Genomic DNA, 16,334 nt, shown 5'->3' with positions numbered 1-16,334 from the left:
CCAAGATATTTATTGCAGAGCATAAATTTGCAATAGATTCCCGGCTGCTTCAGCAAGACCCAAGGCAGTCATGGAAAAGCAAGAACCATGTGTGAGAAAGAGAAGTAAACAAAGCCCTCCTTCTCTCCCCCTGACCTTGGTGACACCTGTGCTGAGGTGTCACACAAGAGCAAAAAGGCTGAAAGCCCCAGAGAAGGCAGGGTCCGGGGACGAGGGAACAAGCACTGACTATTAAATGGCTCCCGAGAGGGCAGCACATGGCTTTTATTGCGTATACTGTGTGCTAGGCTACTACTTTACACATTTAATCTTCTCTGCCACCTATGGCTTATTATCTCCATTCACCATGGGAAAACAGTTCAGAGACGTTAACTAGTTTGTCCAGGCAACGCAGGAAGATGTAGAACCAGGATTAAAATCCAGGAATCAAACTTCAAAGCCCATGTCTCATCTCCTGTCTCCAGGCTGCTTCTCAGGAATGCAGCTAAGTTTAGACACACTAAATTAAAACGACTCTAAAACCCCCTATTTTAAAAATCTATGACAGTTTCCATACATCCTGAGTTCCACAACTGTTCACTAAGCACCAACCATAAGGAAGATCTATGTAAATGCTTTCCAGAATTCAAAACTGGCAGAAGATGCTCACCTTCATGATCAGAAGTTTGGTTAATGACTTGAGTTGTAAATGGCTACTGGTCACAAACATTTTCATTAATAAGTAAAACACTGATCGTTCTCCTCCAATAATTTCTGCATCTGGGCCTTCCTAGAGATTGAATAATATACTTTCAATATATGTAATTTCACATATATACATATACACATATACATTAAATTTTAGTATATAATTACATATCATAAAAATAACAAGGGTCATTATTTGCTGAGCAAACAGGCAACTACATGTCCAGTACACTGCCAGGTCTTCCACTCATCTCATTTTAACTACCACTCAGCAAGATTACTGTGATTCCACACATAAGGAACCTCAGAAGGTGGGTGACTTATTCGAAACCCCCAAACAGCACCCTAGTAATACCGAGTAAACAGTAGGCACAGGTAGCCCTCTCCCTGTGCTGGCACAGTCCTAGGCTCTTAATGTACACTGACTTAACCCCTTCTCCAACCTGGGAGGTGGTGGCAGAGCTGCTACCCTACCTTACAATGCGAAAACTAAGGCACCAGAAGGTAACTGGCTGTCTCCTGGGAACCAAGCCCAGGGAGTCCTGGTGTAGACGCAGAACACTTGGTGGGTGGTGAGGAGGGATCCAGGCCGTCTGACCCTGTCTTAGGCTGTACAGGCTGCACTTTATCAGATGCTGGGGTGCAAATATAATTGACTACTTATCCACAATTTATCCTCCTAAAAGGCTTTTGGGTTTAGAACACATGCCTCAAAGAAGGGCACGGAACTCCGAATCCCCAGCCCACACTCTGTTGAGTCTGCATAACTCACCACAGCCCTTGGCAATGAAGATGATGCTAAACGTGTAAAGTGCTGGGGTCACTTATCCTAGCAGACCATGCCAGCAGACGCATCTTACAAGCATAAGGTGGAGTACAGGATACAAACGAAGGTCTTAACACCAGTTCTGCCACAGGAAGAGGCCTCTGGTCACTTTCCAACTAAATCATCAAGGTCCACCAGCCTAGTTCAGCACGAGTGAAAACCAATCATCTCACTTACTGCCTCTCCAGGGTGGTGTCCAGTGACCTCACAGCTCAGTGGAAAGATGGACAACAGGACTCTGGGCAGTACACCTGGGCCCCTCCTGACCCACTACCACAGCTGGGTCACCACCACCCAGCAGCACCTTGTCTCTAGGTGGTGTGAACAAAGCAGCCCTGCAAAGATTCGCATGCAGCCCAGCACATGGCAAGCCCTCAGAAAGAGTGAGCTCCAACTCTGAGGAAAGGAACCTCAGAAAGACGACTGTGAGGGGCACCACACACCCCAGCAACACGGCATTCTCAGACTTTCTGGAGACATCGCCTGTATAAAGTCCAAATACCTTCCCATGCTATCAGTTTCATGCAAAAACCTAACATAGGATCTAAGTCATTAAAAAATTGTGAGCTACTAAGACGCATACTTAGACAATACTTAGTCTAGCTGGCCAGTTTTCCCTCACTGCACAGGAGTAACACAACACCAGGGGTGTTCTTTGTTTTTTTCTTCAGTACTGGGAATTGAACCCCATGGTGCTCCACTACAAGCTACATCCCCAGATCTTTTTACTTTTAAAATTTTGAGACAGGGTCTTATTACGTTGCCCAGGCTGGCCTTGAACTTGGATTCTTCTGCCTTAGTCTCCCAAATAGCTAGTGTGTGTCACTGTGCCCAGCTGAGCATCCTGAGCTTCCCTCCATGAGTCAACATCATGCTCTCAAAAGCTCCTAGATGTTACTGAGATACAAAGTGCTGCACGCAGTGTTTGCTGACCTTCCCTTGGTCCTTTGCTTGGTGTCTATTCCCATCTCTGTCTTAATTTCTTCTAGGATGAGGACAAAGGAGAAGAAATAATTTTATTTACAAAAAAAAAATGTTTTAAAATGACAAGAAAAGCATAAGCATCGAGCTAAAAGCTGCCAGCCCAGCAGGTTAGCTAATGCAGAGGAGAGGAGATCCCCGCTTCCCACCTGTGCCTTCAGCCACAGAAACTTGTTGGCAGGCAGCTCCAGGGCCACCTTCAGCATGTGGTGCTGCAGGACGGGCGGCACCTCCTCACGCAGGCCCTGCTCGGAGATGATGCCTGTGGACGGAAGTGAGGAACACGGACAAAAAGTCACCCAGGCGAGGGTGCCTGGCAACTGCTCCCCTGGCCAAAAGGACCAGATGAGGAACCCCATATCTAGAGAGAAAAAAGGATGTGGGTCTGTCCCCATGTCCTGTGCTCCCTTACACTGGATATGTGAGAAACGCCACCCCTGCCAAGCCTCACTACCAGGTCTATCCAAATCCTTCAATAAAAGGCTCAAATTCCCCTTGCCCAAAACAGCCCTTCCCCGCCACTCAGCCCACGCTGTCCTTGGCCTACAGCTGGAACCACCACACCACACGGCCTCCAAGTGTGGGCCCTCACTGATGTCATTCCCTGCCTTACGCCCACAGAGGTGTTCTGTGGCCACTGAGCCTGAGACAGCGCCCTTTTCCTTCAGCCTGGTCTTTGGGTTTCTCCTTTGCTTGGGAAGGACACAGCTACTAAATTCTAAATGGCCACACTCTAGTAGATTACATATCCTCAAGGCAAAGAGAACCTTTCACCTTCAAATGATTTACAAAGCTAATTACAGCTCTTGAAAAGGACTATTTCAATAGCTTATATAAATTCCAAGAATGGTATTTTTGCAAGTCTTCCTCTGTAGGCCCAATAGCAAAGTCAACTTTATTAGGCAAACCTGACCATCAGGGAGCCATGACTAGGCAAGCATCCTATTACTTTTATGAGATGTGGTTTGAACCTGACTCACTGAGGTAAAAATATGAGGTAGCTGCTTTCAAGCGCCTCTGTACGAATGGCGAGGGATGTCCCTCCCACGGGGCTCTCTTTTCTGCAGCATGCTTGCTCCCTTGAAAGGCAGTTTTAGAGTAAACGTCACCTGATCTGGGCTGCGAACTCAGGGTGGCTGGCTTCTCCCCTCTCCACCCTCATTGCCTATGCTAAACGCTCACTTAATACTTACTGAAGGAAGTCCAGCTATTTAAAACATATTGGTCCACATAAACAATCAGGCTAGTGATCATGCCTGCCGGTAGACTGCCCACCGACCTTCCCGAGCCTCAGTCAGAGGCTCTGCGCAGGCCTGTCAGTGCCCACTTCACCCCACACAGCTTTTCTGCCATCCCTGATACCCACCCTTCAGGAGCTTGCTGAAGTCAAAGTTATACTGCATGACCATGTGGGGGACCACCTTCTGGTAGAGGCATATGACCTGGAGCAGAATGGCTTTCAAAAGAATGGTTTCTGCATCGTCTGCACCAAAGAAGAGAGTCTGGATCAGAAATGTCCCTGTTCTTTGATCTCGACTGGGAAGCGGTCAAGCGCGTGCTCAGCACTGAGGTGCTGACACAGCCCTGTGACTAGATGTAAGGAAGGCATCGACAGGGATAGGCAGACTGTTCAAAGGGCCTGAGTCTAAGACCCACGTGGCTGCTGGAGCCTTGGGCGAGTTAAGGCTGCTCACTCTGTGCTTTTGTGTCCTCAGCTGAGCACTGGCCCACCCTTGTGGGGTACTATAAGGATTCAGTAGGATCTAGAGAGAAGATACAAAGCTCACTAGCTGGCCAACAAGGTCAAGTTAATATATTTTAATATAAGGGGGACCTCCACCTACAGAGTAAAAGAGCCCCCTAATCCACACACCCACTCACTGAAAGGCCAGGTAGATAGCACACAGCATTCAAGTCTTCAGACAGGCAGCACCTGCATAAAGCTAAGGCACATTTCTAATGGATATCAAAATTCAACCTACAATTTCATTCTAATTCTCCCCCATAAGCTAAAAAGGACAGGAGATACATTCCCCACCAGAGGGGCTCCTCTAGGTGGGAGCCATCCCAGGCTACTGTCAGCTCTGTCCTGGGCAAGCAAGAGACCCCTCCACCCCCTCGCAAGAGCCCTCACCACTCTGGTGAGCCGCATGGGCAGCTGGAGTCCTGTCCCCTCTTTTCTTCCCCTTCACATCATCCTGCTCCGTCTCTTGCTTTTTAAGTGATTGCCAGACCCACACGACAGTGTTCAGGTCTGGCAAAATCTAAAGGGAAAAAAGCAAAAAAATCAGTCACACTGAACAAAGAAGAGAAATAAATGAACTGAGCATACTAAACAGGAAGCAAAACACAGGAGGAGGTGAACGTCAGCACAAGAGCGTCAGCGTGTAAGAAAAAGGTGGGTGAGAGCAGGCCCACGTGCTTTGAAGCTCTGGTCTGTGGCATAATTTCTGAACTGTACACAGGCCTTGGTGAAACCAGAGAGCTGATGAGCACAGTCCCTGAAGACTCATTCAGCCGGCCAGACCACTGGCCTGAGAGATGGCTCCTGAGGACCAGCTCCAGGGCACCTGGCCCATACAGCCTGGTGGCTCTCAGAGCAGCTGACTGCTTGCAGGAGTCTGGTCTTCCTCATTAGCAGAATCGGTCATGGTGGAGGCTTCCCCAGTTACCTAGCCCCTTCCCTCGTGGGTTGCCGTACATCAGCACGTGTGCAGCAGTGGGCCAGTGAGAAAGGAAGGGACACAACAATGGCCCTTGATGAGAGGCAAGATCCCACCAGAACTAGAACCCCACAACCATTTCTGTGGGAAACCAAGTGCATCGCTTGAATTCTTACTTCGCCAAGCACTTGTGGACTGTGCTAACTGTGACACACATGTGGCAGTTCTATCAGCTGCTCCTGAGCACCAGTGCCCACTGGCTCAAGGACGTTGCTTGGCTCCCAACCTCTGCACTTCCAGCAAGTCCCCTTCTCCCTGCCCTGCCCAGCAGCAAGGTCTATAAGGAAAGGCCAAACCTGAGCCTGTGCCTACCTTGCTCAGGGCTTCTCTGAAGAGCTGCACAAACTCTCCCATTGTCACGGCTGTGTACACGCCTGATTCTTGCCATAAGTCTGTGTTCAGGCAGTGATCAATGGTTTTTAAAGCTCTTTTCAAGATGACAGAAACAAGGGATAAAGCTGTGTGTCTCACCGATGTGCTGTCCAACTGGGAAGAAAAAAGGCATTCAATCCACAATGTCTCTAGGTAAACAGATTTGTAAGCCCAGGGTTGGCTGGCTCTTGCCCCCTCCTGGGTCACCACTAGGAAAGCCACGTAAGATGGATGAACGCTATACTGTAGGACCTGGAGACCTCGGGCCCCCAGGACTTCCTCTGCGTCTAGTCTTGGCAGCTAACGGGAAAGTGGCTACTGCGGGTTTCTGTGGTCGCTTTCAGGAAGCCTTCTCTGACAACTACTCAGACAACACGATCACCTGCATTAAAAGCAGCAAGATCGCTCCAGAACTTATTAGAAGCATTCCATGTCAGGGAGAGATGGCAAGAAAACATGCTGGATTCCTCATGAAGAAAAATCACCGCCAGGCTCAGAGCAAATGTTGTGACTGAGAAGGTGGTTTGTTCCCTGAGGTTCACGAGCTGAAGCTTAGCTCCAGTGTGACAGCACCCGCAAGAGCTGACGGGAGGTGCTCGGATCATGGTGGGCCATTCTCGGAGGGAAGCAGGTCCCAGGCTCTGGTCCAGACCCACCCCAGGACACTGCATCCTCACATGATCCCAGTGATGCCACACTTATTGGTATGGCAGCCTGGGTGGGACACTGGAGATCTGGAGCTAGGAAGAACAAATGGCTTTCTAACTGGATTTTAGTCTATTAGCCACATTCTAATGCTTGGTGTCCCCGCATTCCTACTAGCCATGGCTTCATTCTAAGTGGACACTATTCACTACACAGGCACACAGAATGAAGCCAGAAATGGCTGGAACCCGTAATTCATCCAAAAGCAGGCCCCACGCAAGGACTCCCACAACACCAGAGGGCTGGGGACAAAGCCCAAGCCCCTTCTCACAAGCCCTTCTTGTTTCCCATTTCTAAAATCAACTAACTCTTCTCTTTTAAATTCAAAACGTATACTGTCAGAAATTTTTGAGGCAACACTGTCAGGGAGGAAAGAAAAACAACTGGTAACTGGAGCCCCCAGATCCACTCATACCAGTGACAAAAGTCTCAGCTCTTGGGAAGGACACCTGAGGCCATGGGCAAGGCTGGGGCTCAATGGCCCTGGGCCTCCATGGACAGGAGAGGGCTGTGTTCCCCCTCACTCTCTGAAGACTCCTGAGGGGACCTTGAGACAACACCGGGAGGGGGGCAGGGCGCAGCCTCTCACCTTTCAGAATGCCCAGAGTGAATAGGGAGCAAAGACGCAGCCCTCCGAGGAGCCGGACCTGATCTGCTCCTTTCAGTTCAATTTTCCTGCAAGCCCCTTGGGAAGTATTAACGTCTCCCATAAAATAGATGGACAAGCTAGGTAGGTCCCCGTTTTCTTATGCGAACGGAAAGAAAGACCTTTCTGCCATGTCCCACACAGGCCTCCTCTCCATTCCTAAGTGACTGCTTATCCTCAGCACAAACCCTGGGTGGGAACCCAAAGATTCCATTGCATCGTCACAGAGTCTACACCACGTTATGGTGACTGTGCCACCGTCACTGGGCCAACTCAGGTCTGTGTGACAAGGCTGACCATTGATGCCACACACCACAGCTTGCTTGAAAGGACGGAGGGGCTCCCAGGCAGGACTTGGCCACTTGGGCTTAAGAGAGACCGGCAGGGCCAGACCCCTGGTGTGCCAACAACTCACAGCCATTTACCTAAACTGATGATGCTGTGTGAAACACACACAAGCCCTTTAGAACATGGCTCCTGATGGGACCTGGGGACCTCTTTAATAAATAAATATGTGAAACTTAAGTATCTATTTTTTCCATGAACATGTCCTTCAAAAATACCTAAAAATAAATGTCCCCATCAAATCTTAACACTAATCACCTGAAACAAAAAAGAAAGAATTTGCTGACAAATTTCGGTCTCAGGCTGCCCAAAATTCTGCACTCATAATATTTTAATGAAGGAGTTTCCCTTTCTGATTCTCCCACCCCAGGCAGGGCTAGAGAGGCAAGAAGGTATCCAGAGATCCTGCCACGTGCTAGAGAAGGGACATATGTGGAACCATAGTCACACCTAGAAGGAGTGGGCTCCACTCCAAGGTCCTTGCCCCAAGTGAGTGGTCACTCATGGGCCATTTCAAACTAAAGTCCCATCCTAGAAGCCTCAGGGGCATTCTGATGAAATACAATCTAAAAGAGTCAGGTTGGTGTTCTCTGAATCCTCAGGCAGCACAGCCTGAGAGCTTAGCAGAAAAAAATTCCGGAAGCGAGGCAGCCCATGACCTTACATTTAATGCCTGAGTGAACATGATCTTATTGCACACCAGGGGCACCGTGGTCACCATCACCATCGCCAGGAGCCGTGGCAAGGGGATAAACTCTCTGGTCCAAAATGCCCGAGAAATCTCTGGCTGGGCCTCATAGATCTGGAGAAAAAGAAAAGAGATTGGTTGGTGCCAGAAATAAGTTCTAAATCTGAAGCAAATTTTAAGAACCCCACACTGAAGCCATTCCAATCAAATAGTGATGAAGGTCAGACTGGCCACAAGGAACAAGGCTGCTATTAACCCCAAATCCACTTGCTAAAGACAAGTCAGGTCACCACCCTGGCATCATCACAGCAGTGACCTCCAAAGCAGAGCCTGGCCTGAGGTTTGGGGAGCCTCCTACCTCTGATGACAAATCCACCACTGCTGGAACTAACAGTGGTACCACTCACTAGCAACCACTGCACTTGACAGGCTTCTGACAAATCATGACATCTTTTTAAAGCTTCATGACCCCTTTGGGCGAGGGACACAGGACATTAAAAATAAAATGTGTTTATGGATGGCAAAACTGGGTCTCAATGAGGTTCAGTGACTTCCCTTGGACCACAAGGCTAATAAGCAGTCAAATTAAGGATCCAACTCAGGCTGCAGAGACTATGCACTTGCCCCTTGGTGACACTGGGAGAACAGTACCAGAAGCAGCTGACCAGTACCGTCTTCCCCCAACAAGGGACAAGGCTCACCCTTCTTACCTGGAGATATAGATGGGCACTGCACAGGTAGGCACCCAGGAAAATTTAGACAACACACAAATAAATACAAGATAGATTTACAGATAATGCTGGATCCAGACTGAGGCACAAGAAAATAACCCCAGGTACTTCATTATTAGGCAGGCCATAAATCAGGCAAGAAAGCTTAACTGAGCCAGACAATATTGAACACTCCTAATCCGAAAATCTAAAATCCAAACCTTTTTTTTTTAATTTGTTCTGATTCATTGTACATGACAGTAGAACGCATTTATACATTTTGATAGATTATACATAAATAGAGTGTAATCTCTCATTTTTCTAATTATACATATTACAGGATCATATCAGTCATGTAGTCATACATGTACATGAGGTAATAATGTCTGTTTCACTCTACTATCCTTCCTACCTCCATACCCCTTCCCCTCCCTTCACTCCCCTCTACCTAATAGTTTTTTAAATGCCAACGTGTATCTATGCAAATATTTCAAAATCCAAAAGTCTCTAGAATCTGAAACACTTCTAACCCCAATCATTTTGAGTAGGGACATATAACTTGTACCTCTACTGGTTGGTGAGGGGGATGCAGACCAACATCCGACAGCTCATTTCAAGGTATTCTAAGGACTTGAAACCAATCTTTAAAAACTGTCTTACAATTCAGATATTTCACTAATTCTGGCCTAATTGTGCTCAGACTCAACAAGATATCACCTAGAGCAAAATCTTAATGAGGAAAATAAATTGGTTTAACAGGTTCTCAAGAAAAAAAGTCCGAAATTCAGCTCAGTGAAAATCAACACACTATACTCAGAGGACAAATTCACCCAAGTTACATAATCTAAAACAGCCCTTTATCCCTGAAGGGAGACCTCCCTGTGCACACCTGACCAGAGCAGGATGCCTGGCACTCTCCTGACTCACCATGCTCTGCCTGCCCCAGCCAACAGGCACTTTTTACCTTGTTTAGTAGTTTGATGTTATTTAGCCACGTGGACTTCACTCTTGGGAGAAAGGAAAAGGTGACCTCCTTGAAGTATTTGTTCAGCAAGTCTGGGCACACCTTAAGGATGTTCACCACAAGCTCAGCCACCAGTTCGTCCTCCGCGGCCGTTTTCAAACCCAACAAGAAGTGCAAGAGTGTCAGGTTGCCTCCTCTGTTGGGGACAGAGACAAAAGTCAACAAGGTAAATTCAAAATGTGCTGAGAGCTGGAGCTGGGGGGTTTCAGCACCACAGCAGAGGTCTTCAATTTCCACCCCATGCTCCTGAGTGGCTGCAAAGGCCCCTACTTTGTCTTGCACCCATCTCTGCTTTCCTCCTTCCCTCCCTCAAGTTCAATTTGACTTCTAAAGGAGAGAAAGACAGCGACCTCTTTATGCTGCCAGCCAGCTACAGTCTGCCTAAAAGGTAAGGCCACTAAAAAAAGGCAAACCCAGCAAACACGACTCCCTCCTGCAATTTCTTCCTTCCTTCCTTTTTTTTTTTTTTTTTGGCATTCAGTTCAATGGATTATTGAATAATAATTATGTTCTTGTAATAACAACATCTCATGCCCCTTAATTTTTTAAAATTTATTTTTTAGCCAACACATAAAAGCTTAAAAACTGTAAATACCATGTAATGTTCCGAGACATGTATGTACTGAATAATGTTTACATCAGGTTAAATATGTTTATTTCCCCATTTTTCATTTCTTTATGTTGGAAACTTCCAAAACCCATTCTTCTGCCCTTCCCAAATTTCACTTTGAGATTTTACTGACTTCTTTCCCCAACCACATACAAAAAAGCATTATATAAAGATGTATATATTGTACATGTGTGTGAGCATAAAAAATGCAGACAGGTAAGGTTTTTTTTTCTGAAAGGAAATAGTTTTTTTCATATGCAGTCAGTGCTCATGAATTGCCACAAGGTTCATAATGACATCAGATTAGTTCTAAAATGCTACAAGACAGCACAAGGTCTTTGTGCACATCTTCTGCCTTCTGTTTCCAGCTTCTTTCAAATCCCCACACCTCTACTCAGCAGCTAAGTGAAGAATCTAGTACAGGGAAAAATCCACTGTGTGAAAGTATTCAAAATTTTTCCCAAAGTGTGCAAACCATCTTTGAGAGTATGAAAAGATGACAAAAGTAAGAGAAAGGAAAACCTGCAGACCCTGCATCACATAAAGGGAGCAATAACCTGGGGACCTACACAGCCAAAGCACGGGACTCTAGGTTTTATCTGCCTGAAGTCTTTTAAGAAAAGATGCCTTTTGTATCTGATTGACTCTGGGATTCTGCAACATCTGAAAGAACCTTAGAATCTGCCACTTTTCCATGCCATGTGGATGATTTCTCAGATGTCCTGTGTCTTGAATCCCTTCATAAATTGAGTAAAACTATAATGCTAAATGACAGCTGTATACATAGAAGTTTCTTTAAAACCAAATTAGCATAAAATTTTATTCAAAAAGGTATCCTTTTAAAAGAAAGGTATGAAGAATTTTAAAAGATAAAAATTTCATGAAAAGAAATATAGTTGCTACTATCAAATGAACAGAACATTAAGTCTACCAAGAGTGCCAAAAATACCATACATACTTACTATTTTAATTAACAGTGTAATAAAATGAACAGCACTGACTGATAATGGTATGTAACGCATAGCAGGTGCTGCTCCTGACAGATGCAGGCTCCACCCTCTGAGGCAGGCACTACTTTTATTTCCATTTGATCAATGAGTTAAATGAGGCAGAGAGGATATGTAACCTCTAAGGTCTCAGGGCTGTCAGGATTAGAGCAGGTCTGCAGAGCTCAGCGAGCTAGGTTAACCCTTTAATCTGACCTGCACACCAAGGGACACCACAGCAAGGCCCACCACCTATCTTTACGCATAAAAAGAGTTTTGGGGAACTCAGTTACATTCACTTATCTCTGTCTACGGCCACATCAGAGCTGTAATGGCCCTGCCAAGCAATCACAACATAGTGTGCAGCCTGTCAAGTCTAAAATACTATCCAGTTCTTTATAGAAAAAGCTTGCCAAGCCTTGCTCCACGCTCTAACACCCACTATGTGCCAAGCAGCATCCTAAACACTGGGAGTCAAAACACATCAGCCTCTTTTCTCACTTCACACAATCAGATAATAAAGAGGCAAGAAGTCACTTTGCAGGGTGGTGAGAAATCACAATGAGAAGCCTGAACCAGGCAAAAGGAGGCTGACCGTGAAGGGGTGGCAAGGGACCTGAATGAAAAGAGGGACGAGCCACACAACTGTCAGGTTTGAGTCTCCTCAAGGTCTCCCATCACTGTCCACAAACACAGGCCCCCGCCCACCCTGCTCCCCTAAGCATGGCAATTGTTTTGTGCTAGTAGCTTCAAAAATTCATGAAAACCACAGCTTACTCCAAACAGATCCACACCCTCAATCTGACTCAACATGCTCACCAAGTGATCATCTACTTTAAGGGCCTAGTTATAGAGGTAAAATTGCTTTACAAGGGTTGGAGGGAAACGTGTTGTAAGCATGGTTGTTAGATTTTTATTAGATTATAAAAGTGCAGTTAGATTATAAAAGTGCAGGGAATGAACTCATTCATACTGATGAGAGAAAAACTAACGCTTTCACTAAGTAAGAGAAAACTTGAAGAGGGAAAAAAATGATATGGCAAGCTAAATTCAAATGCAAATCAAAACTACCCTAAGATTTCATCTCACTCCAATTGGAATGGCTATTATCAAGAACACAGCAATAATAAGTGTTGGCATGGATGTGGGGGACAAGGCACACTCATACATTGTTGGTGGAGTTGCAAATTGGTGCAGCCACTCTGGAAAGCAGTATGGAGATTCCTCAGAAAACCAGGAATGGACTCACCATTTGACCCACCTATCCCACTCCTCATTTTATACCCAAAGGACTTAAAATCAGCATACTACACAGTAACACAGCCACATCAATGTTGATAGCTGCTCAATTTACAATAGCTAGATCATAGAACCAACATAGATGCCCTTCAACAGATGAATGGATAAAGAAACTGTGGTATATATACACAATGGAATATTACTCAGCCATAAAGAAGAATAAAATTATGGCACTTGCTGGTAAATGAATGGAGTTGGAGAATATCATGCTAAGTGAAATAAGCCAAGCCCCAAAATCCAAAGGCCGAATGTTTTCTCTGATAAGTGGATGATGATACATAACGAGGGGGGGAGGTAGTGGCAGGGGCAAGAGAAGAATGGAGGAACTTTGGATTGTGTAGAAGGAAATGGGGCGGGAGGGGGTGGGGGAAGGAAAGATAGTGGACTGAGACAGACACATGTATGATCACACAAATGGTGTGAATCTACATTGTGTACAACCATAGAAATGAAAAGTTGTACCCCGTTTGTGTATAATGAATCAAAATCAGTCTGTAAAAATAAGTAAATAATAATAATAATCTCAGAATTGAAATGATTGCAAAATCACAAGCAGGCACAATAATCCCCACCATGTAATCCCATTCTGAAAGAATCAGGACTCTTCTGACTGCCTGAAATTACAAGTACATCACACCATCTAAATCCTTAAAATGCTGTGCAGTCAAGGGGATGGGGGATAAGTCATTCACGATAACCAGAAAATACGTCCAAATTTTTATTGTCAAATGAGAAAAAATCAGCTTGATAATTTTAGTGATAAAAAAACACATATGTATTATAGTTATATGACTTAACAACTACTGAGTTGTTAAGACAGCTGAGGAATCAGATTTCCTGAGTTCAAATGCATACTTAAGTACCTTGACCTCTCTGTGACCATTTTTCTGCTCCAGAAAATTAAGATTAAATGGTATCCATGTTCACAAGGTTCATGTCAGGATTCCCCTCCTGGTAAAGCTGACTTAACAGACTCATTCTCAGATCCAGCTGACCACCACCACCATTTTTAAGTAAAGAATTGAACACTTCCCTCTGTGAAACATCTCATTACTCATGCTTCTAAAAAAATTGCTAGGCTGAGGCTTCTGCCCGAGGACACATAATCAATAGAAGTTCTCTGGATCCCCAAATGCTCAGCCCTAAAGTGAGTTAGATAACGTCCACAACTTCAGTCCTAACTTACTACAGACACAGTGACTTCTGAGAAACACACACAATGGGGTTCATAAGTGCTGTACTTTACCTGCCAAAGGTACCCAAAGATGCATCATAAAAATTGATGCCATGCTTGAGAGAACAGCAAAGATCCAACAGGAAGTCATGCACGAGCTCCCTTACCATGGTTTTCCCCGCTTCTTCAGCAGACACCTACGAGGGTTTAAAAAGATTCATGATTCCCAAGCTCATAAACCTCGGTAATAGCTACAGAATAAAAATGAGACAGTATTACCTGCCTGATTTAACAAATGAGAAAACATTTAAAAATCAAACACCACTTGGTATCATTCCAGAAAAACAAAGAAGGAACCAAAACCAAAACCAAAAACAAAACAAAAAACAACCAAATATATCAATCAAGATAAAAGAATACTCTAAGGATGACAAGTTTAAACCTGTTTTGATTTAAACCTGTTTTGATAAACGCTTAAAAATGACTAATTTCTCTTATACTTTTGTTGTTTTTTTTTGTTTTTGGTGCTGGGGATTGAACCCAGGGCCTTGTGCTTGCGAGGAAAGCACTCTACCAACTGAGCTATCTCCTCAGCCCTCTCTTATACTTTTGAATAAAATTCCACATTTGGGAGTGTTTTTTATTAAGCCTGTGGGGCTTCCTCCTAAAGGAACATACAAAACCATGTTCAAAACAAGAGGACACCAGCAAGTCACTGGGATAAAAGGAAGCCAAACAGCAGACTCTGGAGAGGCAAATTATCATACAGTTAACAGGAAGACTGCACCTCCAACTCTGTGGGCCAAGTCCACGCTCAGAAACACCCCAAGGAAAATGAAAACAAGGAAATGCAATACGCATGGGGGTCAAGACAGAGCCAACTGCTTTAACTCGTGAGTTAACTACCACAGAACAAATGACCCACGTGAGCAGGTGGGGAACTGTGAGTCTCCTAGACAGCATTCCCAAGTAAAAGAAATAAACACTGGAACTCCAAAAACTAGATATAAAAAAGGAGAAGAAAACAAGAAGAGGCCAACTGAGAAGAGAAGAGTGAGCCTGGAGGAGCCCTATAAAGCTACAGCATGGGCACTGCATGCAGAGTTTAAGATTCAGCCAGAGGGAGTCAGTTTTCTCATTAAGAAAATAAATACAGTAAATTATCACAATGACCCCCAAGATTAGGAAAGAAACTAAATTGTAAAAAACTAAAACATTTAAAAATCATATTGTGTTTAACAAAGAAATAATCTAACCATATAGCCATAAGCCAAAAAAAAGAGATCAAATGAGAGGTTTAGTTTTGAGCCTGGAATAGTGTACAGATGCTCTGGTCTCCTGAGGTTAACGCTCCAGCACTAGGCTCGACCGAGATCCCATAGGGACTGCACCTTGTCTGTCTCAGGGATTTCCAGGGCCACGTCGACAATCCCATTCCAGCTGTAGAGAGACGCTATGTGGTTCAGCAACTGCCCAGTAAAGAAACGAACCTTCTGTGTTTTTGTGATATTCTTACTGTGAACTACCTGAAAATAATAACAAAACACATGAAGCTTAAAGAATGGGCTATCGTTTTCTTAACTAAGATCACATTTACATATGGTTTGGGGCCTTTTTTACCTAAGCTTTTCCCACATCATTTAAAATTCCTGCAGAGCATCATTCTGGAGAGCTGAACACCACTCTGTGCCGTGAGCAGACCACAACTTACTTCACCAATGCCCTGTGGTGACGATCAGGTTGCTTCCACATTCTGCCTATTCCCCGTAAAACCATGAAGTGTCCTCGCAGTCTTCACTACATGTGGGCCCAGGAACCTGGCGTGGTTCTTACAAATGGAACTGTGGCACGAGTCCTCAAAAACACCCCAGCGTCTCTGGGGTGTGGCCCAGGTATATGTATTTCAACACTCCCTGCGTGGTTTGGGTGGCTATTCCAGTTCAGAGAGACCTTAACTCAGGGTCCATGAACACAAGACCTCTGACAAACGGTGATGGATCTGTCTTCCACAGGGCTGTAACACCTTCTCCAGTGAAGTGTCCCATCCAAAGCATCTTTGCTAGCACTATCATTTATTTTTTTAGAATCAATGCTATTCTGGTAGGTGAAAAAACCTCTATGTCATTATGTGCATTACCTTACAAAAGCTGACAGGTGGGAGTACCCCGACCTCTACCCACCAAGGGCCAGCTTTACCTCCCCAGTCCTAACAAACAGACATGTTTCCAGACAGCACCAAATTCCCAGGGAGGAAAAAAATGCCCCCTGTTGAGAATCACTGTTTTAAATACAATAAGAAGCAAGTGTTTTCATGCTTATTAGCCATTTTTATGTGGGTTTTTGACAACCTTTCACATTGGGAGGGTCAGTTTTTCTAATTGATCACTTAAAGACACTGATCGCTATATTAAAGACAGTGATGTTTTAGCAAATATTAAAATTCCTGCAAGATGCCTGCAAAAGGCAGAATACAGGCCCTAACACAAATGAGCACTTGGCAAGATGTGTGAATGAAGAACTATGAGTAATACTTCTCCCCATCCTAACAGAAGGGCAGC

At 44.9% G+C, this 16,334-nt stretch overlaps 1 protein-coding gene across 1 annotated transcript in view; it reads right to left on the bottom strand.

Annotated features, from left to right (window-relative positions):
- Positions 1-16,334, bottom strand: part of URB1 (URB1 ribosome biogenesis homolog) — a 67,059-nt gene that overhangs the window by 35,667 nt on the left and 15,058 nt on the right. The window contains exons 7-15 of the mRNA XM_079156416.1: positions 15,168-15,302; positions 13,849-13,973; positions 9,648-9,843; positions 7,950-8,087; positions 5,530-5,703; positions 4,629-4,758; positions 3,861-3,977; positions 2,644-2,756; positions 650-769 (exon numbers count right to left, since the gene is read on the bottom strand). Of these exons, the coding sequence (XP_079012542.1) occupies positions 650-769; positions 2,644-2,756; positions 3,861-3,977; positions 4,629-4,758; positions 5,530-5,703; positions 7,950-8,087; positions 9,648-9,843; positions 13,849-13,973; positions 15,168-15,302 (1,248 nt within the window). The remainder of the gene's footprint in view (positions 1-649; positions 770-2,643; positions 2,757-3,860; positions 3,978-4,628; positions 4,759-5,529; positions 5,704-7,949; positions 8,088-9,647; positions 9,844-13,848; positions 13,974-15,167; positions 15,303-16,334) is intronic.

The sequence above is a fragment of the Sciurus vulgaris genome, assembly GCF_902686455.1.
Source record: "Sciurus vulgaris genome assembly, chromosome: 10".
Taxonomy (NCBI): domain Eukaryota; kingdom Metazoa; phylum Chordata; class Mammalia; order Rodentia; family Sciuridae; genus Sciurus; species Sciurus vulgaris.
The sequence above is the reverse complement of the archived record's forward strand: the minus strand, read 5'-3'. Positions and strand labels throughout refer to the sequence as shown.